The sequence below is a fragment of the Pithys albifrons genome, chromosome 24 (genome assembly GCF_047495875.1).
Source record: "Pithys albifrons albifrons isolate INPA30051 chromosome 24, PitAlb_v1, whole genome shotgun sequence".
Lineage (NCBI taxonomy): Eukaryota > Metazoa > Chordata > Aves > Passeriformes > Thamnophilidae > Pithys > Pithys albifrons.
The window spans coordinates 6,370,927-6,394,785 of NC_092481.1; the positions used below are offsets into that span (position 1 = coordinate 6,370,927).

Genomic DNA, 23,859 nt, shown 5'->3' on the forward strand with positions numbered 1-23,859 from the left:
TGTCAGGATGCAGAGAGACCTGGAAGAGCCGGACAGCTGGAACAGGCACTGCCTTATCAGCCCCAGGCAGAGGTGGCTGCTGAGGCTCTGCTGAAGGAAAGCTCTTTACACAAAGTAGTTGGGTTTGCCTGAAATAGGTTAAATTTGAATGGGAATAAATTGCTTAAGGGACAGAAAATGGGAGGGAGATGCTGCTCCTGAAAGGAGTTTCCAGCTGTTGCATTAAGTGAATGAAATTTGGCTGAAAATAAACCCTGTTGTGTCCCAAGGGATCAGAAGAACTGGGGGTGGCTGGGCTGAATTCCATGTTGTATCTAATTAGGCACAATAAGTCTGGTCATATTCAATAGGAACTTTCCTTCTTGATCACAGCTTTACAAATATGGAGTTTATTGAAGGAACAAAACCCACGGATTCAGAATGGCCCAATCCTCTCCCTCCTAAAGAACAAACCCACAGATTCAGAATGGCCCAATCCTCTCCCTCCTAAGGAACAAACCCACGGATTCAGAATGGCCCAATCCTCTCCTCCTAAGGAACAAACCCATGGATTCAGAATGGCCCAATCCTCTCCCTCCTAAAGAACAAACCCATGGATTCAGAATGGCCCAATCCCCTCCTAAGGAACAAAACCCATGGATTCAGAATGGCCCAATCCTCTCCTCCTAAGGAACTAACCCATGGATTCAGAATGGCCCAATCCTCTCCCTCCTAAGGAACAAACCCACGGATTCAGAATGGCCCAATCCTCTCCTAAGGAACAAAACCCACAGATTCAGAATGGCCCAATCCTCTCCTCCTAAAGAACAAACCCATGGATTCAGAATGGCCCAATCCTCTCCTCCTAAAGAACAAACCCATGGATTCAGAATGGCCCAATCCTCTCCCTCCTAAGGAACAAACCCATGGATTTAGAACAGCCTCATCCTCTCCTCCTAAGGAACAAACCCATGGATTCAGAATGGCCCAATCCTCTCCTAAAGAACAAACCCATGGATTCAGAATGGCCCAATCCTCTCCTAAAGAACAAACCCACGGATTCAGAATGGCCCAATCCTCTCCCTCCTAAGGAACAAACCCATGGATTCAGAATGGCCCAATCCTCTCCCTCCTAAAGAACAAACCCACGGATTCAGAATGGCCCAATCCTCTCCTCCTAAGGAACAAACCCATGGATTCAGAATGGCCCAATCCTCTCCCTCCTAAGGAACAAACCCATGGATTCAGAATGGCCCAATCCTCTCCCTCCTAAGGAACAAACCCATGGATTCAGAATGGCCCAATCCTCTCCCTCCTAAGGAACAAACCCATGGATTCAGAATGGCCCAATCCTCTCCCTCCTAAGGAACAAACCCATGGATTCAGAATGGCCCAATCCTCTCCCTCCTAAAGAACAAACCCATGGATTCAGAATGGCCCAATCCTCTCCTAAGGAACAAACCCACGGATTCAGAATGGCCCAATCCTCTCCTGCTAAAGAACAAACCCACGGATTCAGAATGGCCCAATCCTCTCCTCCTAAAGAACAAACCCACGGATTTAGAACAGCCTCATCCTCTCCTCCTCCTCCTCTTTACATATAGCACAGTCTAGAGGAAGACTTGAATAGTAGAATCATGTATGTAGTAGCATCTACTTCATTAAGCTCATTAGCATATGCAAGGGTTTTTTTGCTGTTGAAATCACCCTCAATCAGGCAAAATTTACCTTTTGGTCATGATGTCCTTCAAAGTTTCAGTCCTATGATTTTATTTCATTCTTCAGCACCAAACCAGGACCATCCTCCATCCACAGGACCCTCTGAACCTTCCCTGCTGTCACCTCTGCAGGTCTCCAAACCCAAAGGTGGCCCAGAACCTTTGGAGAGGGTGAGCCTTGGCCCCTGCCAGGCTCCTTGGTTGTTATCCCAGAGCTGGGGAGCTGGGAGGGCTGTGGATGCCTCCCACAGTAAGGGGGCTGTGGGGTGGCAGAAGGAAACATGAGTTTCCCAAGAGGCTGAGTGAGCTGTGACACCCATGGGAGGGACACCAGACCTGTGTGTGACACGAGTGCCACACGTGGGTGTGCAAAGGTGGCAGAGCTGGTCACACCTCCAGGGACCTGGGGGATGAAGGCTGAGGAGGAGGCAGCACTTCCCTTCCTGGGAGTGCTCTGAGATCCCGTTTCTCCTCGGGGTGATGAGCTCAGCACAACCTCATGTGGGCAAGCACTGGCACCCGGGCACTGCCCTGCTCGGTTTACTGCAGGGTTGGCTGCTGACAGCTGTCCTTCCCCAGGGCTGCTGCCTCTGGCCACCCTATTCCAAGGAAAACTCACTGCAGTGAAGGTCACCCTGCCACCATGGGGACCAGGATCCCAGAGGGCCACCAGGTGTGAGAGCCACTGGGCACGGAGGGACAGGCACTGTCCTGTCACGGGCTCTGGGCTCACCACCTGCAGCCAGTGCTGACAAACCCTGTTCCCTTGGGGATCAGCTCTGGCTCTTCTCCTCTGTGGGACTGATCCATCTCCACAGGGACCTGCTGCCACTGGAGGGAACTGGCTGTGAACTGGAGAGCCCAGAGGTGCAGAGCTTGGGGCAGGGGCAGAGCCAGGGGCTCACCCTGGTTTGGGGCAGAGCAGAGCCAGGAGGGTTCCCCATCCCGTGGTGGGCAGGAGGAAGGAGGGAGCCCAACCAGGCCAGGGTGTCCCAGCCACTCTGTCAGAGCCTGTGAGCACCCAATTAGCCAGGAGCTAATTGCCCTGGGATGAAGCCAAGCCTCCAGCAGAAGAAGGTGCTTTGCAGCCCTTCCTGCTCCCCCTGTGCTGTCCCCACTGCTGTTTGTCCCCAGTGCTCACCCCATGGCCAATGCCATCCCTGGGATCCCTGTAGCCCCCCAGCTCTGCCCACCCTGGTCCCCCAAGCCAAACTCCCTGGCACACAAGGGCTGGGTACATCCTCCCTTCTGCCATGTCACCCCCAGGACACCCAAATCCCCCCAGTCTGGGGAGCCAGGCAGGGGCTTTGCTGCCATCCCTGTGCCCCAGTGAGGGGACTGAACTGCCCCCATCCCACTGGCCCCAATCCCCACCCCGCAGCTCTGCAGCTGCATTCCAGGCCTGCAAAACTTACTGGAAATCCTGTAGATGCAAATCCTGCCCTCCAATCCGTGCCAGGAACTTGAGCTGCAATCCCAAGGGGGCCAGCAGGCTCTGAGCACTCAGACCTCCCCCTCACCATCCCCTGACCTCCAGAATCCTCCTTAAAATCTCACCAGAGCGAGGAACACGAGTGGCTCTGTGGGACCCCCACAGCTGGGCAGGTGGGGGGCAAAGGCAGCAAATCCTGCAGGGCTTCCCAAAACCTCCACGGGCTCTGATGGATGGGTTGGTGCTGTGTTGATTCAGACTCCCTGGCTCCATTCCCAAACCTCCTGGCTTCAGGCTCCATGGAAGTTCCCAGGGTTTGGGCAGGTGATAAGGTGTGGATGGGACCTGCCCACTGCATGCAGTGACCCACCAGCCCAGCAATAACCCAACTCCCACCTGGCCCAGGTCACCCCAAGCAAAGTGCCCACCCTGGTCCGAGTCCTTCGCAGGTCACCTTAATCCTGCCCCCTGCACAGCCCCGAGGCTTTAATCAATCCCAGGTGAAACCGAAACCTCCGAGCAGGGGAATACGCTGAACAAAACGCAGCAGGATGAAGGTCAGGGTGTGCTCCCACTGGAGCTTCTGCCAGGAGGGTGACACGAGCTGGGGGGTGCTCAGGGGGATGAGTCCCCCCTTGGAGAGCACTCGGAGGGGAGGGGAGCATGGAGGTGACACCTCGGGGAGAATTTGGTTTGGATTTAAGGATTTCAGCCTCCACAGACACCACTCTCATCCCTCCTCACTTTGTGGGCTTTTCATGGCATTCTGGGAAGGGGGTTGTGGGCTGGCTCAGGGTGGATTTAACAGCACCATTTCCTCCATGGCTGAGTAAATACAAGTGTCTATTTATTGTGTGTGATTCCGAGACCTCCCAAGTACTGCAGTGCTCACCAGGGCCCACACTGTGCCAGGATCTCTGACTGCCACGTTAAATAATTCACTGCCCAAAGCCCTCAACCTGCTCTCTGCTCCAGCAGGACAGGCCCTGGGCTCTCAGAAGGGTGGGATGGGGGCATCAGGGGTCTCCAAAGGTGTGAGAGCATATGGATGCAGCCAGGATGGGGCATTCACCTCTGGCTTGCTTGGAAAGGGGGTTCCCTGCAGCCTGACTCAGTTTCCTGCTGGGCTGGGAGGTTGTGTGGAGCTGAGGGGAATGAGGTGGGAGAGCCAAAGGCTGTGGGTGTTGGCTGGGAAAAACCTGGAGCCTGGCTTGAGTCCGTGGAGGATGGATGGGTGAGGATGTGGGATGCTCCATCTCCTCCAGAGATGCTCCATCCCGTGTGGGTTGGGAGGCTCCCTCTCGCTCTGGGATTCTCCACAGCCCGCTGGTCAGGATGGGGTTTGGGATGTGATGCAGGTTGGGATGCAGGTTGGGATGCAGGTTGGGATGCACTTTGGGAAGCTGCTGGGATGCAGTTTGGAATGCAGGTTGGGAAGCAGCTGGGATGCAGTTTGGGATGCAGTTTGGGAAGCAGGTTGGGAAGCAGCTGGGATGCAGTTTGGAATGCAGTTTGGGAAGCAGCTGGGATGCAGTTTGGGATGCAGGTTGGGAAGCAGCTGGGATGCAGTTTGGGAAGCAGCTGGGATGCCGTGTGGGATGCACTTTGGGAAGCAGCTGGGATAGAGTTTGGGATGCACTTTGGGAAGCAGCTGGGATGCACTTTGGGATGCACTTTGGGAAGCAGTTGGAATGCCGTGTGCGTCGCTCACTCGCGGGATGCTCCACACGCCGTGCCCAGCAGGCAGCAGGACACCCCCCGTCCCCAGGGAGCCCGTGGGGTCCCCTCACCGTGCCGGGGGTGACAGCGACTCCTCCGTCACCCCCCAGACCCTCCACCGCCGGGAGCGCCGCATTCCCCTTTGCCCGCCCGCCCCGTCCCGCCGAGCCCCGGGGGCGGGGGCCAGGTACGGCGGGGCGGGCCGGGCCGGCGGGGGAGGCGGCGGGGGAGGGCCCGGCGGCGGCGGCGGGCAGCTAAAGGCAGGTGGCCCCGGGAGCGGCCCCGGGCTGGCTCGGGGGTCCCGCGGCGGCAGAGGGGCCATGCGGCGGGCGGCGGCCTGAGCGGGGCGGCCATGGCCGGGGAGCGGCGGGCGGCGCTGACGGCGGTGCGGACCGAGGGCGCGGAGACCCCCGCGGGCGGCCCCGGCGCCGGCAGCGGGACCCCCCCTGCGCCGCCCCCGCCCCGCCGCCGGGGGCTGCTGGCGGGGCCGCGCCCCGGGGCCGCCCCCCGCCCCGCCGGGGCCCCGCGCTGCTGCCGCCGCCGCCTCCAGAACTGCCTCTACAACGTGCTGGAGCGGCCCCGCGGCTGGGCTTTCATCTACCACGTCTTCATGTGAGTACCGGGAGGGCGTCCCGTGCGCCCCGAGGGGCGTGCTGGGGGTCCCCGGGGTGGCCGGTGCCGGTGGGGCGGCGGGGACCGGGCGCTGCCGGGGGAAGAAGCGCCGAGAGCATCACGGGGCAGCCGCCGCTCCCGGCAAGTCCCCTCGGGCTCCACTGAAGAAGTTTCTCCACCGTGAGCGTTCGGCGCAGGGGACGCGCCGGGTCCCGGTCCCACCGCCGCTCCCGATCCCGCTCCCGGTCGCTCCCGGTCCCGCTGCCGATCCCGTTTCTGCTGCCGCTGCCGATCCCGGTCCTGCTGCCGATCCCGGTCCCTATCCCGGTCCCACTCCCGGTCCCGCTCCCAATCCCGTTCCTGTCGCCGCTCTCGGTCCCGTTCCTGCCACCGCTCCCGATCCCGATCCCTTTCCTGACACCACTCCCGCTCCCGGTCCTGCTCCTGCCGCCGCTCCCGGTGCGACGGGAGCAGCGCGATGGGGGATCCTCCACCGCGGGGACAAACCCCTCGGCGGGGTCGTGGCAGCGGGTCCGTTGTGAGGAGCTGAGCCTGTCCCCGGGAATGGATCCGTTCCCGCCGTGGCCCGGAGCCCCTTCCCGGTGGCACCGCAGGGACCCGGGTCACTGTCCCTCTCTGCTGCTGTCCCAGGCCGGGGTCTCTAAGGTTGTGAAGATCCTGAAAGGGAGGAGACCCCCGAGGGGTGACCAGCAGGTCTGGGTGGAACCAGGAACCCTGTCCTGTCGTGTACCTGTAGCAGAGTTTGGACAAGGCAGAAATGCCAGCCCAGCATCCCTGGAGCCGTGTCCGGGTGGGATGGGGGCCCAGGGGGTTTCTTGTCCCACTGTACCCCCAGAACTGTGCCCGTTCCTGGGTCACTGCTGATCCCCAGCACTGGAACATCCCTCTCCAGGGCTGGAGCCCGGGATGCTCCACCTGCTCCCTGCCCTGCTCGGTGTGTTTTCCCAGGCACTGTGGTGCTGCTCCAGCTTTCCTTGCTGGATTGGAGCATCCAATGGCTCTTGCCAAGCAGAAGCTTCTCCAAGACAAGCAGGCTCAGCTCAGGGCTGGGGAGCAGCTTCACCCCCTCGAGATTGTTTGCTCAGGGGGCTGCAATGGGGCTGCAGAGTTGGGGTGTCCATGACCCACTCAGAGGCTGCGGGGAGAGAGGGAGGCTCCGAGCTGGGGGCTTGAATTGGATTTTCCAACCCATGATCCCCTCTGTGCTCCGGTGGCACTGCTGGGACAGCACCAGGACACTGCCAGGACATCACTGCTCCTGCCCAGCTGCAGCCATGGCGAAAGGAGCTGCTTTCCCTCTTTGCCTCGTGCGTGCCAGGTGTGTTCAGGGTGGGCACAGACCCTCTCTGTGAGCAGGAGCCAAAGCATTTCTCCTTCCCTCTCCCCTCCCGAGCGGCGCTGCGTCGTTCCCGGGGAGCGTGAGCTGGAGCTCGTTAAGAGGCAGGAAAATGGGTCTTGCCTAAGTTAGCACATTGAGCTGGCAGGATGAATTTGTCACTGGATAAAAGGGCACCTGAGCTCCCCGGGGAGCCGGGAGAGGAGCCTGGGGCCCATTTGTAACGCCTGCGACACCTCCGCAATGGGCTCCCGCCAGAGTTCCGGCGTGGAAAATACCACCCTTGGAAGAGCTTTTCCTGCAAGGAGTCAGCGATGGCAGCCAAAGCCCCTGCCAGGGGAGGGAATCAGACTTTCTGCCGTCTGTGGCACAGAGATGCTCCTGTCCCTCTCTCAGCTGGGATGTGCATGTCTCAGTGTCCTTCGCCACATCACCCTCGTGATTTGAGCGTTTTGCCCCAGGAATAACCACATGGGACCAAACAGCTCCTCTTGCAGAGCCCACCAAGCCCCTCCAGACCCTCCTCTGCCACCCTGCCGGGCCTGGCTCCAGCCCTTGAGTGATGGGTTTTGTCCCACAAGATGAGCAGCCATCGAGAGCAGGAGCAAAACGATTTCAGCCCTTGCTGGGGAGGGTTTGTGTTCACTTGCTGACTTAATTTTCGGGCTGAGGCAGCTGCAGGGCAGAGCCCTGCCAGGGACCCCCCAAGGCTGTGGGAAGACGCCGCAGTGGGTGCAAGGTGTGGACATCTGTTCTGTGAAGCCTTTCCTGTAGTGTTGCTCATTTCTGGCTTCTTCCAAGTGGTGGGTTTTTTTCTCCTTTCCCACAGCAGATGGGAGCTGCTAAGCTGTTGCAGTGGTGTTGAAGTTCTCAGCGATGATTTGTGTGCCTCGATACCTTTTTTTTTTTTTTTTTTACAAAAGAGAAAGAAGGTGTTACCCCCACTTAGGGGGTAACTGAGGCGCGGGGGGATGGAGCCCCCGGCCCGAGGTCGGGGCTGTGATAGGGGCAGAGCTGTCCCTGCGTCCCGGCTGCGCTGCTCCCCCCTCGCTGGCTCCGAGACAGGGCTGAAAACTGCTAAAATGGAAATACCCGCTGAGAAGTGACGCGTTTCCCTCCCCGGAGCAGCTTCGGCGCTGGGAGCCCGGAGCCGGGCGGAGCCGATCCCGCTTATTGACCAACTTCAGCCTCTTTCTGTCGGCAAATCGATCCCAAATAACTTCTTGTCCCGGCTCCTGCTCGGGGTGGGCGATTTGGTGGCTGCGCCATCTCTGCAGCCCCCGAGCCTGCTGAAAGCTCTGCCTGGTGAGCTGGGGGGGGCTTGGGGACACTGTTGGGCTCCCTCAGCCCCTCCGAGCCCCTGTGCTGGTGCTCCCGTACCCTCCCGTGCTCCAGGGAGGGGCTGGTGTGGACACAGATGCCTGGCAGGTGCCAAGCCAAGGTTCTGAGGTGTGTGGTGGTGGCTGGACACCCCCAGCCCCTCCAGCCCCTCGCTGACCACCATGGCACAGCCAGAGCCACGCGCTCGCCGGGCTCACAAAGCTGCACTTGGCCCGCTTGGAATGAGACTTTCTAGCCCTGGAGCTTATGGAGCAAATCCAGGAGTGAGCCCAGAGCATTAAATGAAAGGCTTTAGAACCAGAAGGCAAAATATCAACTTCTTTTTCCAATCTCCTCCTCTTTAGCAAAAGGGAAGGCTGTTCCCTGCTGTGGCTTCTGCCCTTGGCACGGGCACCACTGCTTGTCCCAGCAACGGGCACTGCCCTGCCAAGGGGTGTCCTGCAGCCTGAAGCTGCACCACCAGCTCTCCAGGTGCCCAGTTCCAGCTCTTCCTGCTGCCCATTGTGGCTCATCCCTGCAGCAAGTCCCCCTCACCCACCAGGCCCCCCCCCCCCCCAGTGGCTCTCGGTGCCAACCGGGGTCTGGGAGCTCGTGCTGATGGTTATGAAACCAGTGCTGGGTGCACCAGGAGCTCAGCTCAGCACTTTTCCCATTCCTGGAGGAACATTTTCATACAGAACAGTTTAACCTGGAGCAAATTAGGGAAGACTGAGCCAGCAGCACCAGTAACAACTGCAATCCCCTACCTAGAACAGTGTCCCCCCTGCCAGGCCCCATCCCCTGCCTGGTGCTGTTGGTGGCACCTTGCCTGGGTTTTATTTGCCTTGTGGAAGTGTCACCCTGTGCCTGGGGCACGGAGGGGACAGGAGCACAGAGCTCAGAGAGGGCTGGCAACTCCATCCTCATCCTTGCTGTGTGTTTGGTGCCATTGGATCCCCATGGATGCTGTGGGGACAGAAGGGTGGCAGCTCCTGTCAGAGCCTCGGGGCAATGCTGGCACTGGATGAGTGATGCCAGGCACAGGCTCTCCTTGGCTCAGGGCTGGCTGGGTGCCTTGGGGCCGTGGGAAATCCCAGCTGGCTCAGGACAGCAGGACAGGGGACTGGGATGGGTCCCCTGTGCTCTGGCCAGCTGCTGGCCATGGCCCAGGGTGCTGGCACCTTGTCTGTTCCAGAGGGTCGAGATGGGCACTGTGGGTCTGTCACCCCTGCTGTTGTGTCCCTTACCTTGTCACATCCCTTGGAGACCAGGAAAGCACTTCCCTGCCATGCTGGGAATGCCACCAGGGCCACTGCCCACAGCAGCCCGAACCCCTGCCCGTGTCATCCCACCCAGGACCACTCAGAGGGCTGAGCCCTGGCTGGTTTGCAGGGAAACTGCTCCATCCCAGCTCAGCCCTGACTCTCCACTGCCTGCTCAGAAAATCCTCATTTCAAACTCCGGAGTTTTAACTTCCTGTCACTGGTGTCCCTCCCAGTGCCACGGACACCACCAGGGAGTCTGGGGGCTGTGCCCCCCGTGCCCTTCGAGCAGAGGCGCTGCCCCCAGGCCCAGCCCCACTCACCTTGCCCGGGTTTGAAAGGGGAGCTGGTGTGGGGGCACTGCCAGCGGGCAGAGGAGCCGGCACAGCGTTTTTCCCCAGCCCGACGTGGTGTCACCGGCGCATAAAATTAAGCGGCTTCGGCGCAACATGAAACTCTGCATTGATTTTCCTTCTTGGTTTTCTCCCTCTTGCTGCTCCTGTCAGACCCCTCAGCACAGGAGGTGCCAGTTTGGGTGCCCCAATGGTGAGGATGGGGGGACCCCCATTGCCAGGCTGTGCATCACTGCCAAGGGGTGCAGGGGCACTTTGTCACCCTGGAGAGCTTTTGGATCTTTGCCCCCTGGCAGCAATCCCTGGAGGGAGGGTCAGACTGGGCTGTGTGAGCACCCAAACCTGTGCCCTCTGCCCATGGTGCTGCTGCCCTCCCTCCAGCCTCCCTCAGCTTCTTGGGGCCACTCATGCCCCTGTGCCCCAAATGCCCCATCAGACCCCCCAAGTGCTAGAGGAGGGTGCCAGCCCTGATCCCTCTTCTGGGGTGCCAGGCCCAGAGGGCACGAGAGGTGCATTGGAAAACACTCTGCTTTCTTCTCCCCCCTCCAACCCAGCTCCTTGCCAGATGATTCAAGAGCAAAACTATCTCAGCTGCTCCGTGTGAGCGTCTTGGCACCGTCCACAGGAGCCTTGTGACCGTGCTCCCCGTGGGGACTGCGGGGCCAGCGGCCTGGGGGGTGCTGGGTGGGTGGCACTGGGGTACAGAACACATGCCGTGCCAGGCTGATGGATGGTGCCATTGACAGGATTTGGCTCCCAAAGGTGTTTGGGGTACGGGGTCATGTGTGCTGTGGGGTGTCACGGGGACATCACCCTGCTGCTGTGGGTGCTGCCAGGTCACTGCCATGGGGTGCAGCCTGAAGACAAGCTCTGCATCCCAGCTCCGCTTCCAGCCCCTGTCAGGGCACTGGAAACAGCCCGTCCTGCCTCACCTCTGGGTCTGGGGGTGAGGAGGGCATCACCCTTTGGGTCCTGGTGCTGATAACCAGGGCTCTGAGTGTGTGCTGGGGTCTGTGGTGTCAGTTCTGCAGCAGGGCTGGATGACTCCTGGCTCCAGCTCCGGTTTCCTTGACCGTGGGGAATCACTTGGAGCTTTTCTGCTTCTCTTCTGCGCGGCGTGGGACGGACCCTGCCATGGTTACGGGCACAAACAGGGCCGCTACACCCCGGTTATTTATATCCCGGGGAGCAGCCAGGCCTCCTGCTCCACCTCTGCTGAAGGGCTGCTGGGCCCAGGGCTGGGGATTTATGGGACACGCTGTTTATACAACTGCACAGGGTGCTCGGGGAGCTGCACCTCGCAGGACGGGGAGCCTGGAGGGTGAAACACCAGCCCCATTCCCACCAGAGCCAGGCTCAGGCAGTTTTGGTCTGAACAGCCCTTTCCAGAGGTGGCACAGCTGGAGGGCACAGCCTGGGCACCGTGATGGGACCAGGCTTGGTTGGAGAAGGGAGCTGTGCCATTCCCAGAGCCTGTGTGCTCGCTCATCCCATGGCTGAGCTGTTTATCCTACAGCACGTGGTGTTTTCCTTCCGCTGAGTTATTGCCAGGCTGTCAGCGCCGGGCACTGCCTGTGCCCCCTGCTCGGGGCTTCCCTTCAGGGGAGGGCAAAGCAGGGTCCTTGCGGGGGCACGGGGCACCTGGTGTCACCCCCTTCCAAGGCTGGGTGCTGGGGGACACGGCTGGGCTGACTGTTCCATCCCCATCCTGCTGCCCAGGCTCCGAGGATCACAGTCCATTGGCACCGGGTGCCACAGCACAGCTTGTCCCAGGCCACACTGGGGTGTTTGGGTGGGCAGTGGGTGCCAACTGGTGCCCAGAGCTGCTCTTCACCATCCAGGGCCCAACTTGGCTCTGCTTCCCCTGAGCTCAGCAGCTTTCCCAGCTCACCTGTTCCTCGGGATCGTGCAGCAGCATATGGCAAAATCCACCCTAATGAAGATTAATGGGAGGAGATTCACCTGCTCCGGGCTGGGCCCCTGCCGCGTTTTAATTATCATTTTGGGGAGCAGCGTTGCTGTGGGCGGGCTCTGCTCCTGCCAGGGGGGAGCAGCCAGAGGGTCCTGTGCCCACGCTGCTGGTGGCACATCCCCTCCTGTGTGGGATGGGCTGGCAGGGAGGTGTGTGGGACTGGAGAGGGCTGGAGATGGGAAGTTTACTGGGGAGAGGCTCAAAATCCTCATCCTCCATTCCCTGGGATCCTGGAGCAGGATCCTGCCCGGTGCTATCCCACTCCCTCTGCCCCCTCCCCACTTCCCTGGCAGCGTTCCTTGTTTTTTAGCCTTACTTGGTGAGTGGGAAGAGCAGTGAATTGGGGTGTGAGCCTGGCACTGTGGGCACCCCGTGGTGTTTGACAGAGTGTGGGGTACTCTCTTTGGTGGGGGGCAGAGCTGCTGAGGGCAGCATTCCTGCCCCCGAGGAACGCGGGAATGCCGGTTCCTGGCTCCCCGCGCTGCCTTCAGGCATCTGACCCTTCTCTAAGCCGCTTAGGCACTGCCGGCAGCCGGGCCGGGGCGTTTGCCCAGGCTTTGCAAGTTAATTCCTAGCAGGTGATGTGTTCCCAGGAAGTTTCTTTCCCAGCCAGCCCCGTGGGGCCTCTCATGCCTGTATCCTTCACCAAACCCCGTGGGATGCTGAGGGGGCAGAGTGGGAGGAATCCCCTCCCTGGCGGGGCAGGTTTCCAGTGCAGTGCCACGTGGGGCTCTGGCTCGGTGTCAGAGTCAGGACCACCCACAGCAGGTGCCCGCGGGCTCAGCGTGTGCCCAGAGACCCCCGCCCTGCCCCGTGGGTGAGGCAGGAGGCACAAATCTTTGCAGGCTGGGAGAGTTCTGCCTTCTCTGCTTTGTGCTCTGCTGGCAGTGGAATTGCCTGTGCCCCCCATAGCAACGGCCCCAACAACGACCCCCCATAGCAACCACCTTAGCAACGGCCCTAACAACGGCCCCCCATAGCAACCACCTTAGCAACCGCCCTAACAACGACCCCCCATAGCAACGGCCCCAACAACGACCCCCCCATAGCAACCACCTTAACAACGGCCCTAACAACGGCCCCCCATAGCAACCACCTTAGCAACCGCCCTAGCAATGGGCCCCCCATAGCAACTACCTTAGCAACGGCCCTAACAACGGCCCCCCATAGCAACTGCCTTAGCAACCGTCCTAGCAACGGCCCCCTGATAGCAACCGCCCTAGCAACGCCCTCTCATAGCAACCACCCTAGCAACGCCCTCTCATAACAACCGCCCTAGCAACCACCCCCCATGGCAACTGCCCTAGCAACAGCCCCCTTATAGCAACAGCTGTAGCAATGGGCCCTCCCCATAACAATGCCTTAGCAACGGTCCCCCCTAGCAACGGCTCTCCCCATAGCAACAGCCCTAGCAAAGGTCCTCCCCATAGCAACTGCCCCTGCTAAATCCTGCTTGGATAATCTTTATTGCTGATGATGCTCAAAGCCAAGGGCTCCACTCGGTGCCATGTTTTCCTCCTCATCCTGGTGCCCAGTGCTCCCTGCACACAGCCCGGGGGTACTTCTGTGCCAGGAGGGGTTAATTCCAGAACTGCTGTGCCTGAGGAAAGAGCCCCAATTAATAATTCAGAGGAACAAGGAACTGGCTCCAACCTTCTGCCTTGCGGATGGGGAGTGCCCAGGAGAGGAGCATCGTCCTCTGCAGTGAGGGCAGAGTGATGGCAAGACTGTGGCACCCTCAGCCCCTTTGTCCCTGTTGGTGTCTGGCTCCAGCTCTCCCTCCTCCACGCTCTGCATCCAGCACTTTTCCCATCCCCTGGGGTGTTTTTGCTGTTGGTCCCATCTACAGCAGCATTTTGGGGGAAGGGGACCAGCCTGTCCCTTCTAAGCTGGGCATCGAGTTTGGTGCTGCTCCCCAGCCCCACTGTGGGGACACAGTGCTGTCCCCAGCTTGGGGACAGCGTGCCAGGGCCACTGCCAGCCACTGCCAGCCCCAGCCAAGCCATCCCAGTGCTGCCCAGTGGGACATGGGTTCCCAGAGCCGGCTCTGGCAGAGCAGTGGCCCTTTGTTGTCACGTGGGCCGGTGGCACAAGCCCTCCACTTTCCTTTTTTAGAATAGCTGGATCAGGGGAAAAAAATGTATTTTTGGAGTTTCATTTGCTTCAGCTTCAGAGTCTACCTTCTTTCCCCCTCCCCTCCTTATTTTAAATGGGCCAAAGCCCCTTTTGCCTGAGTCCAGTGCTCAGGGAGGAGCAGCCCCAGAGCAGCTCCCTGGGGACTCTTCCCCTGGGTTGGCTGTTCCCAAGTGGTCCCTCTGTCCCTGGCAGGTCCCACAGTGACAGCGATGCTGGGGACAGGCCAGAGAATCTCCAGTCCCCTTTCTGCAGCAGCAGGACCCTCCATGGTGTGGGACTCCTCATCTCCCTCCCTGCCTTTAATTAAGAGCCTACAGGGACATGGTGGAGCCTGGCACTGAGCCCCATGGCTGTTCCCAGGCTCTCCAGTGGCTCCATGCCACCATCTAGGGGCAAACTGTGTCCCCAGTGGCTCAGCCACGGCTGTGGAGGTCTTGGCTGGGGGGTTCAGGCTGTGAGTGGGGAACACAGTGAGTGATGGGCTGAGGTCCCTTGACCACTCTGATGCCCTCACTGACACTCTCTTTCCAGATTCCTCCTTGTCTTCAGCTGCTTGGTGCTGTCTGTCTTCTCCACCATCCAGGAGCACCAGAAACTGGCCAACGAGTGCCTGTTCATCCTGGTAAGTGAAACAGAAGCAGGGTTGGTGCTTGAATTCCCCCTCCCCACATTACACCCTGTAAGACTCAGAGGAGATCATGGACAAGACTCCTCCAACCCTTTCCCAGCCTGGATGTCACTGATGATCCAAGGATGGCAGCCTCTCTGGCACGCTGGGGCAAAGCTGAGGGTGGCGTTGCCGATGGTGTCCCCGCCGAGGGTGTCCCCATGGCTCAGGGTGGTCCATCCCTCTGTGCTTCAGAGAGGCATCAACGGCTGGAAAAGGCAGGGCAGGAGGGGCTAAAAAAGGCAACTTTTCCCCAAACTGTCAGAAAGAGCTGACACAGGACTTCTCCCGAGTGATGGAGACTAAATTGGGAAGGTCCTTGTGACTTTCCTGCGAGTAAGCAGAACGGGGGCTTGTTTGTGCGAGAGGTAGGAGGACAATGCTGACGGTGGAGGAAAAGGACCCAGCTCAGAGCAGGGCAGAGAGCCTGGATGCTCCGACAGCCCCGACGGCTGCGGCTCCCGTCTCACTGCCCTGATTCCCCTGGGGCGGCTCCGGTGGCCTTGGGGGACATCACTCACTGCCCTCGGCGCCGGTTCAGTTTGTGCCCCCCAAAGCTGAGTGCCCCATGCCCACCTCACTCTTCTGGCCCTCCTTTCCCCCATCAGGAGTTCGTCATGATCGTGGTGTTTGGCATGGAGTACATCATCCGGGTGTGGGCCGCCGGCTGCTGCTGCCGCTACCGGGGCTGGCGCGGACGCTTCCGCTTCGCCAGGAAACCCTTCTGCGTTATAGGTACAGGGAGGGGTTGGGGATGGCAGCATTTGGGGACAGCCCCACGCCCCTGACCCGACTCACTGCCCTCTCCCAGACTTCATTGTCTTCGTGGCCTCTGTGGCCATCATCGCCGCCGGCACCCAGGGCAACATCTTCGCCACGTCGGCGCTGCGGAGCATGCGCTTCCTGCAGATCCTGCGCATGGTGCGCATGGACCGCCGCGGGGGCACCTGGAAGCTGCTGGGCTCTGTCGTCTATGCCCACAGCAAGGTGAGGAGAAGCATCCTGGCACAGCCCCCACTCCCCCCCGAGCCCCTCTCACCCCTCCTGCCCCGCAGGAGCTCATCACCGCCTGGTACATCGGCTTCCTTGTGCTCATCTTCGCCTCCTTCCTTGTCTACCTGGCTGAGAAAGATGCCAACATGCAGTTTGCCACCTACGCTGACTCCCTGTGGTGGGGCACGGTAAGCTGGGCCTCTGTGGCCCCCCAGCCCCGGGAGGGGACGAGGAGGGTGAGGAGGGGCCTCCGAGGGGGAGCTCCCTCCAGGCCTCCCCCTGCTGTGCCCCCGGGCAGGTCACCCTCACCACCATCGGCTACGGGGACAAGGCGCCGCAGACGTGGCTGGGCCGGATGCTGGCGGCCGGCTTTGCCCTGCTCGGCATCTCCTTCTTCGCCCTGCCCGCCGTGAGTAGCCCCTGCTCCTCCTGCCCTGCACAAATCGGGGAGAAAAGGGACAAACCCACCCCTGTGTGTGTCCCAACCTCTGCCAGCGCCCACAGCGCCGTCCCCTCCCGTCCCCAGGGCATTCTGGGCTCCGGCTTCGCCCTCAAAGTGCAGGAGCAGCATCGGCAGAAGCACTTTGAGAAGAGACGGACTCCGGCAGCAAACCTGATCCAGGTAGCTCTGGGCTGGTGTGTCCTGCCCCATCCCCTCCCAGGAACGCTCTGCTGTCCCCCTCACCTCCTCTGCCCATCCCTGCCTGATGCAGGGACCACCCAAACACCTGACCCTGTGTCCAACACCTGGCTCCTTTGGGCTGGACTCTGCCTGTGGTGGCCAGGATGGATGGAGGGGTTGGCAGGGGGCTCTCAGCTCCCCAGTGATGCCCCTTCCCACGGGTTCTCTCTCCCTGCAGGCTGCCTGGCGCCTCTACTCCACCGACGTCAGCCGGGCATACCTGACGGCCACGTGGTGTTACTATGACAGCCTCCTGCCCGCCTTCAGGTAGGCAGGGCAGGGGGCAAGGGGGGTCTCTGAGGGATGAGCAGCCTGAGAAGCCAAGAGGGACCATGTGGAGCCCCTGAGGGCTTGGTGGGGTGGAGAAGCACAGACACTTTCCTCAGCCCTGGATCGCCAGAGCGCAGCACCTGCTGCAGTGTCCAACACCCTCCTCCATCCTCATCATCCTCACAGCACCCAGCACTCATCCCACCCCGTGCCCTCTCACCCCATCCATGGCCTTCCTCCAGCAGCACCGTGGGGAACAGGAAGGTGCCACTGGCCACAGGGAGCCGTGGCTGGGGTGGTGGAGCTGCAGCCAGCAGGGAGCTGGCTCCGAGTGCAGACCAGATGGACACAGCGGGATCCAGTGGGAGCCCCACGTCCCACCCCTGCAGATTTCTCCCTCCCGTGGCCCCTGGGGTGTTGTTGGGTGGATCAAAGATTCTCCAAAGCTTTTGCAGACTCTCTGTGTGTCCCCAGCACCCCAAGCCCACCAGGTTCTGCCATCCCTGTGCCTCATCCCTGCCCTTCTGCCTTCCCTGCCTGTGCATCCTGCCCAGCTCCACCTGTGTGTTCCTTTGCAGGGACAAAGTCATTTTATTTCTGTTCAATTTTTTACTTTTCCAAAGACAGGGCTCTTAACAGCCTCAACAGCAAGTCTCTCAGGTCCCTGACTGAGGAGATCCAGCTTCTCAAGCACCACTATGGACCCTGGGATCCTGGGGGGCTCCACTGACACTCCTGCTGTGCCAGGAGCCATTTCCCCCGCGGTGGGAAGTTGAGATGGGGCCAGACTCAATCCCTGTGGGATCTGAGCTTTCCCCTCCTGGCTATTCCAGCACTGCCCAGACTCCTGGATCTGGTGGTGGCAGGTTCCCCTGTCCCTGCCTGACCCATTCCTCTCTGCACAGGTCCAACCTCTGGTCTTTGTGGGACTCAGTCCCAGCTCCCCATCCCCAATACCCCCAAATGCCTCATCCTGCTGTTAAGAAACTTCATTTTCTTCTGTTCTGCCCTGGTTTTGGTTTGTTTTGCACTCAGGAGGACCCGGCACAGCTCAGCCTTTGTTTGCTTATCCCATTTGCTTCGGAAAATTTAATTTACCCTTGTTTTTATTTCACCCCAACCTCAGAGAGCTGGTCCTTATGTTTGAGCATTTGCACCGAGTTCGCAACGGAGGATTTAGGAACTCAGAGGTGAAAAGGTTGCCCGACAGAGCCCCTTGGTCTTATCACCCCTTCACCCCTGCCCAGAAAGGCGTCGGGCTGGATGTGTGTGCAGGGGAAAGGTAGGAGGGGGCAGCCCCCATGCTCTCCCCCATCTCTGCTCTGTCTCCTCTGCTCCTCTGTGTCCTCCTGTGATGCCACTGCAGTGCCCATCACTGCCAGACAGGACCCCAGTGGTGCCCGTCACCACAAACTGGCCTTGCTCCCCTCTGGGCATCCTCCTGCTCCTGGCACTGCTTCCAGCACTGATCCCTGCTGGCAGCTCCAGAGGGGACACCTTTGGTCCTCAGGGACAGGCTGGACTGTTGTGTCTTCGTGAAGCCTCCACCTCACTGCCCCTATTTTATGTGGTCATGGCACTGGGACTGGCATGGAGGTACAAACCATGGCAGAAAATATCCTGGCAGAGGCAGCGCTGCCATGACATCGGGATGGGGCCACGTGGCCTCGCTGCAGAGCCAGGCAAGCAGCAAAACCCAGAGCCTACAGTGTAAGAAGGACTGCCCATGCCCATGGCAGTGGGAGCAGCCCTGCTGAGCTGCCCCCCTGGCTGCTGGCAGACCACCCAGAACAGTGACATGGCACAGGGCCCTGGGCCAGCATCAGGGTTAGGTGGGCAGAGGCCCCGTGCCTCAGTTTCTCCTGTGCTGCCAGATCTGGCACAGGGTGGGGATGAACCAGGGAGGGCTGAGGGGCACCTGCTGCCCCCACCAGCCCCCAGGTGAGTGTGGGCTCGGGGGCAGCACCAGCCTGGGCTCAGTGTCCTGGTGAGGAGGGCAAGGACTGCACCCCCCTGGGGGCCCGAGCCCCCCATCTCCTCCACGAGCATCACCTCTCATAACATCTCATCTTCTCTCTCTCCTCCCCTGTCCTGCTCACCCTCCTCCTCTCCATCCCTCCCACCTCCCCCCAACCCTCCTGCGCCCCCGTTCCCCCCACCCAAGCTGGAAGGAGGAGGACGTGCAGCCGCACAGGTGTTTACGGCTCAGGTAACGCTGCCCCGGCGCGGGCGGGGCCGGGGCCGCAGAGCCCCCGCGGGGGTTGTGGGGTCTCCACCATCCCGGCACCAAATCCTTTCGGCAGAGCCGCGGCCCCGGACAGGCGCTGTGTTTATGCAGGACCTACACAAACAGCCTGCCTCCCCAGCAGGGGCGGTACTGCGGGTCTGGAGCAGCGGGAGATGCTCAGGTGGCACTCCGGGCCCCTGTGCCCACGTGCCCGGGGGGTCGGGGATGTGGCCCGGGATGCTCCGCTCCCCCCCGGCCATGGCTGACTCTCTTCTCTCCTGTGTCTCTGCCCTGACCCTCCAGCCCCATCTTTAGTGGTAAGAGGAGGCTCTTGCAGACGTGGGGCACGTGGAGACGGAGGTACCGTGTCCTTGCTGCCTGCCTGCCCTGGCTGCCTGCCCGTCCCGACGGAGAAGGGGACGGGGAAGAGCGGGATGCATGCCTGGTGCTCCGTGCCTGGGGGCCTGCGGACTGCAGCGTGGAGAGGGTTGGGGACTGAGGCAGAGGGGGGAGAGGCTGAAGGGGACGTCCTTCTGCAGGGCAGGGGGTCTGTGCATGGCTTGGGCTGCGCTGTCTCTCCCCACTGTCCCCCCCTGACTCCCACAGCAGCCCTGCCTCAGTTTCCCCATCATGCATCATGGGTGGGGATGCCAAATCCAACGTACTGATGCACCTGGACTGACCCCATCCCACCCCTGTCCTGGTCCCTCAGGACACAGCCATTCCCCTTCTCCAGACCAGCAGCCTGCATGGGGAAGGGCTCTACCCCTGCCTCTGCCCTGCCTGTACCCCTGCCTTGCCCTGTGACTCCTGGCCCAGGAAATCCAGGGCTCTCCCCAAACGCTGGGGTTCCATGGAGTCTGTCCTGCAGCATGTGTGGGATTTGCTCCTTGTTCTCCCTGGCTTTGGAATCCTCCACTGAGCTCCTGAGGCTCAAGCTTGTGCTTCGGGTCCCAGATCATGCAAAAGGCAGCATCAGGTGGTGGTTTTGTGTAGGTCCTACATAAAGGATGCCTGGTGTTTCCCCCCATTCCAATGGAGTGGTTGGTTTGGGGAGCAGAGCCTGGATTAGGTGGTGCAGCCTGGAGGAGGAGGAGGAGGAGGAGGAGGAGGAGGAGGATGAAGGGACTTGGGCGGGTACCCCGGGACACCCTGTACCTGAGGGGGTGGAGCAGGACCAGGGCTGTTCCCACCGGGCTCTGTCGGTAGCTCTGCCACATGTCCCCCAGTGCCAGACCTGTCTGTCCCCGCTCCCCCTGTCTGTCTGTCGCCTCCTTTTTCTCTTCCTGGGTAAAAAAAAGGTGGTGTTTAAAGGAGTTAAACCCCAGAGCTGCCCCTGCTGTGGTACTGCCTGCTCCTGGCATGGCTCGTGCCCATCTCGAGCCACGGGCTCCCCATGAGCCCAGCACGGCCACCCCCACCACGGTGGGCACAGTGTGAGCCCACCGTCCCCATCCCCACGCCCCTGGTGCCCACCCGCTGTCCCCCCGCAGCAACAAGATGGGGCTCAAGGAGCGCATCTGGCTGAGCAGCTCGCAGCGCCAGGGCAGCCGCGGCCGCCACCACCTGGGGCCGCCCCTGCACCGCTCCCCCAGCACCGAGGACGTGGCCGAGGCCTCCAGCCCCACCAAGGTGCAGAAGAGCTGGAGCTTCAACGACCGGACGCGCTTCCGAGCGTCGCTGAGGCTCAAGCCGCGCACGCCCGTTGAGGGTGAGCGCTGGGACTGGGGGTGTCTGGGACACACTGGGGGGCTGCAGGCACTTTGAGGGGCACAAGGGGACAGCCATGGGGCACTGCCATCCACCTGCCCTTGGCACCCGCAGCTGACTGCCCGCCAGAGGACAGCGGCGAGGAGAAGGGCTCCCACTGCGACCTGACTTTCGAGGACATCATGCCAGCAGTGAAGACCCTGATCCGGGCTGTCAGGTGAGACCATCCCCTCCCACAGACCCCAACATGTGCAGAGCCCCCAGGCACCACCTGTCCCTCCCAGTGTCCCACAGTCAGCCCGGGTGTCCCTGCAGGATCCTGAAGTTCCTGGTGGCCAAAAGGAAGTTCAAGGAGACGTTGCGTCCCTACGATGTCAAGGATGTCATCGAGCAGTACTCGGCCGGGCACCTGGACATGCTGGGCAGGATCAAGAGCCTGCAGACACGGTGAGGTGCCCTGGAGGTGATGGGGTTCTCTGGGTCTCCCCCAGTGAGATGAGGTGCTGGCCCATCCTGATGGGTGGGACACATTCCCAGACCTCCATTCCCATGCGTTGTGGTCTCACATGCCCTCGGGAGTGACGGGCTCTGTCTCTTCCCTCCCTGCCAGTGTGGACCAGATCATGGGCAAAGGGGCCCTCACAGTGGACAAGAAGGTGCGAGAGAAGGGGGAGAAGCCGGCGCTGGAGATGGAGCTGGTGGATGAGCTCAGCATGATGGGGCGTGTGGTCAAAGTGGAGCGGCAGGTCAGGAGGTGACACCCCCAGGGAATGTGCCACTGTCCCTTTGGCACTGTGGGATGGGGGGACCGGGACTCTCATGTCCCCTCCTGCAGGGAACACCAGCTCAGCTCTGCCCTGCCCACCTTGCAGGTGCAATCCATCGAGCACAAGCTGGACCTGCTGCTCGGCCTCTACTCCCAGTGCCTCCGCAAGGGCTCCACGAACTCCTTCAGCCTGGCTGCCGTGCGGGTGCCACCCTGCGAGCCCGACATCACCTCCGACTACCACAGCCCCGTGGACCACGAGGACATCTCGGCCTCTGCCCAGACCCTCAACATCTCCAGGTCGGCCAGCGCCAACATGGACTGAGCGGGAGGCAGCGGGATGGATCGTGCCACGTGGGATGGCATCCCGGAGCACTGTGGCATCGCCAGCCCTGTCGAGCCACGTCCCTGGCCGTGTTACTTGAACCAAGTCTTCCTCTGCAAGGGCAAGGCTGCAGCGGGGTGCCCACTCTGGGGGTGCAGTGGGAGCCCGTGGCACTGTGGCATGGCCAGGCCACACTCCTGGGATGCTCCTGCCCTTCCTGGGGGATGGGACCCCCCAGCTCCTGGGGCTTGGAGTGACCCCCAGCCACGGTGGGGAGTGCTCCAAACTGGCCCTGCCTCCTGGGGTTTGGCTTGTACCCCGTCCCAGCTCTCAGGACATGTCCAGCTCCCCAGGGGGGTCCTGCCTGGTCCCTCAGAACTGAACTGGGGTCACCACCAGCTATGCAAGGTCCCACCTCCCTCCTGCTGCCAGTGCTGAGCAGAGGGGTGGGGGCACAACCCAGTGTGGTTTTACCCCTGTTGCTCGGGGTCAGGGCAGCAGTGGGGACCCCCCAGTTTGGGGAGTGGGGCTCTGTCCCTCCTCACCAGGCTGCACCACTCTAGAAGCACAGCAGAGCCTTCTGCCTGCCCGTGCATGCTCCCAGGGCAATATATATATAGAAGATATATATATATATTTATGCAATAATGTCTTAATATGCAACACCCCCGGGAAGAGCAACCTGAGGGGACATAGGCAATAAGCAACCCCCCTGCCAACTCACAGGGCTGGATCCTGCTGCCTGTGGGGGCTCTGGGTGTCCTGGGGGCTCAGGGCCAGGTGGAAAACCTTCACCCAAGGGTGGCCCTGAAGCCGTGAAGCTGGGCAGGGGCTGTGGAGGAGGCAGGGATGCAGGCACAGGAGCTGTTCCCAAGGAGCATCCCTCCCTCTGTGTCCAAGCCCCTGCTCTTGCTTAGAGGATTCCCTCCCTTCAGGGTCCTGCGGTGCTCAGTTTGTCCCTCCCTGTGGCCCTGTGCCCTCCCCATGGCCTGGGCAGCATGGACTGGGCATGGGGGTGGACTGCCTGGTAGGGGCAGGGGGATCTCCTTGCATGTCACCTGTAGCAGAGCCATGGCAGCCCTTGTGCTGTTCCAAATCCCAGTCCCAGCACTGGTTTCCAGTCTGGCTGTGCCAGGCTGGAAGCGATTGTGGTTGTGCCAAAGTTTGCCAGGCTGGAGCTGGTGGCTGATCCTGCACAGCTGAGGGTCCTGGGGGGTGACACCCACGGTGCCAGGATCTGTCCTGGGCTGGCAGTGTGGCCCCTCTTTGGGCTTTGGAGTGTGGGATTTGCATCCTGTTTTCCCAAACTCCCTGTGCCTGCTCTCCGGGCATTGGGGACCCCAACCCTGCTCGTTTCCTTGCCTCGTTAGTGCATGTGGCCAGCACGGGCTGTGCCAGGGCTGCTTGAAGCCCCCCACCTTGCTCCTGCAGCGTCCTGATCCCCTTCCCTCGCCCCGGGGGAGCCCGGGCTGTGGGAACAGTGGGGTGCTGTGGGTGGGCAGGAGGTGGGAGGGTGCCAGGGGTGCCCGGCCGTGGGGTGAGGGTGCATGTGTCAGCTTTGCCCTCAGCCGCACACAGGAACTAACTCATAGGACCCTCCCCGGGGCTGGCTGGTCCCCGCAGACCTCCCGAGCCAGCGGTAGTTACCTCACTTGATTAACTTATTAACTTATTTGTTTCATTAAAATTTGGAGTAGAGGCTGCCTGCCTGCTGCCGACTGTCTCCCGGCTCTCCCGAGAGGTGGCACTCCAGCCCTGCTGCTGAGCCGCGGCCAGGGGCTGGCAGTGTCCGGCCAGGGGCTGGCAGTGTCCGGCCAGGGACTGGGAGGGTCCGGCCAGGGGCTGGCAGTGTCCAGCCAGGGGCTGGGGGGGGTCCTGTCAGAGGCTGGAAGGGTCCTGTCAGGGGCCAGCAGTGTCCAGCCAGGGGCTGGGAGAGTCCGGCCAGGGGCTGGCAGTGTCTGGCCAGGGGCTGGGAGGGTCCAGCCAGGGACTGGCAGTGTCCTGTCAGGGGCCAGCAGTGTCCAGCCGGGGCTGGAAGGGTCCGGCCAGGGACTGGCAGTGTCCTGTCAGGGGCCGGCAGTGTCCGGCCAGGGGCTGGGAGGGTCCGGCCAGGGGCTGGGAGGGTCTGGCCAGGGGCTGACAGTGTCCTGTTAGGGGCTGGGAGGGTCCGGCCAGGGGCTGGCAGTGTCTGGCCAAGGGACACGAGTGCCCAGCCAGGGGACAGAGGCATCTGGTCACCTCCCTGACCCCCCTGAGCTCCCCGTGAGCTGCAGCAGCCCCCACAAAAGGGGATCACGGCCTCAGCTCCACCTCCATCACCCTCCCCAGCTCCATCACGCCACGTGCCCGGGGGGTGCGG

The 23,859-nt window shown here is 61.4% G+C and overlaps 1 protein-coding gene across 1 annotated transcript; it reads left to right on the plus strand.

The window, feature by feature from the left end:
- The first annotated feature begins 5,200 nt into the window (after window positions 1-5,200).
- KCNQ4 (potassium voltage-gated channel subfamily Q member 4) lies at window positions 5,201-22,979 on the plus strand. The gene is made up of 15 exons (XM_071576468.1): window positions 5,201-5,460; window positions 14,392-14,482; window positions 15,136-15,262; window positions 15,339-15,514; window positions 15,583-15,708; window positions 15,819-15,929; window positions 16,047-16,142; window positions 16,381-16,469; window positions 17,599-17,754; window positions 18,637-18,681; window positions 20,193-20,410; window positions 20,524-20,626; window positions 20,725-20,856; window positions 21,020-21,155; window positions 21,282-22,979. The coding sequence occupies exons 1-15, from the start codon at window positions 5,201-5,203 to the stop codon at window positions 21,498-21,500; spliced, it is 2,085 nt and encodes a 694-aa protein (XP_071432569.1). The 3' UTR covers window positions 21,501-22,979.
- Window positions 22,980-23,859: the final 880 nt, after the last annotated feature.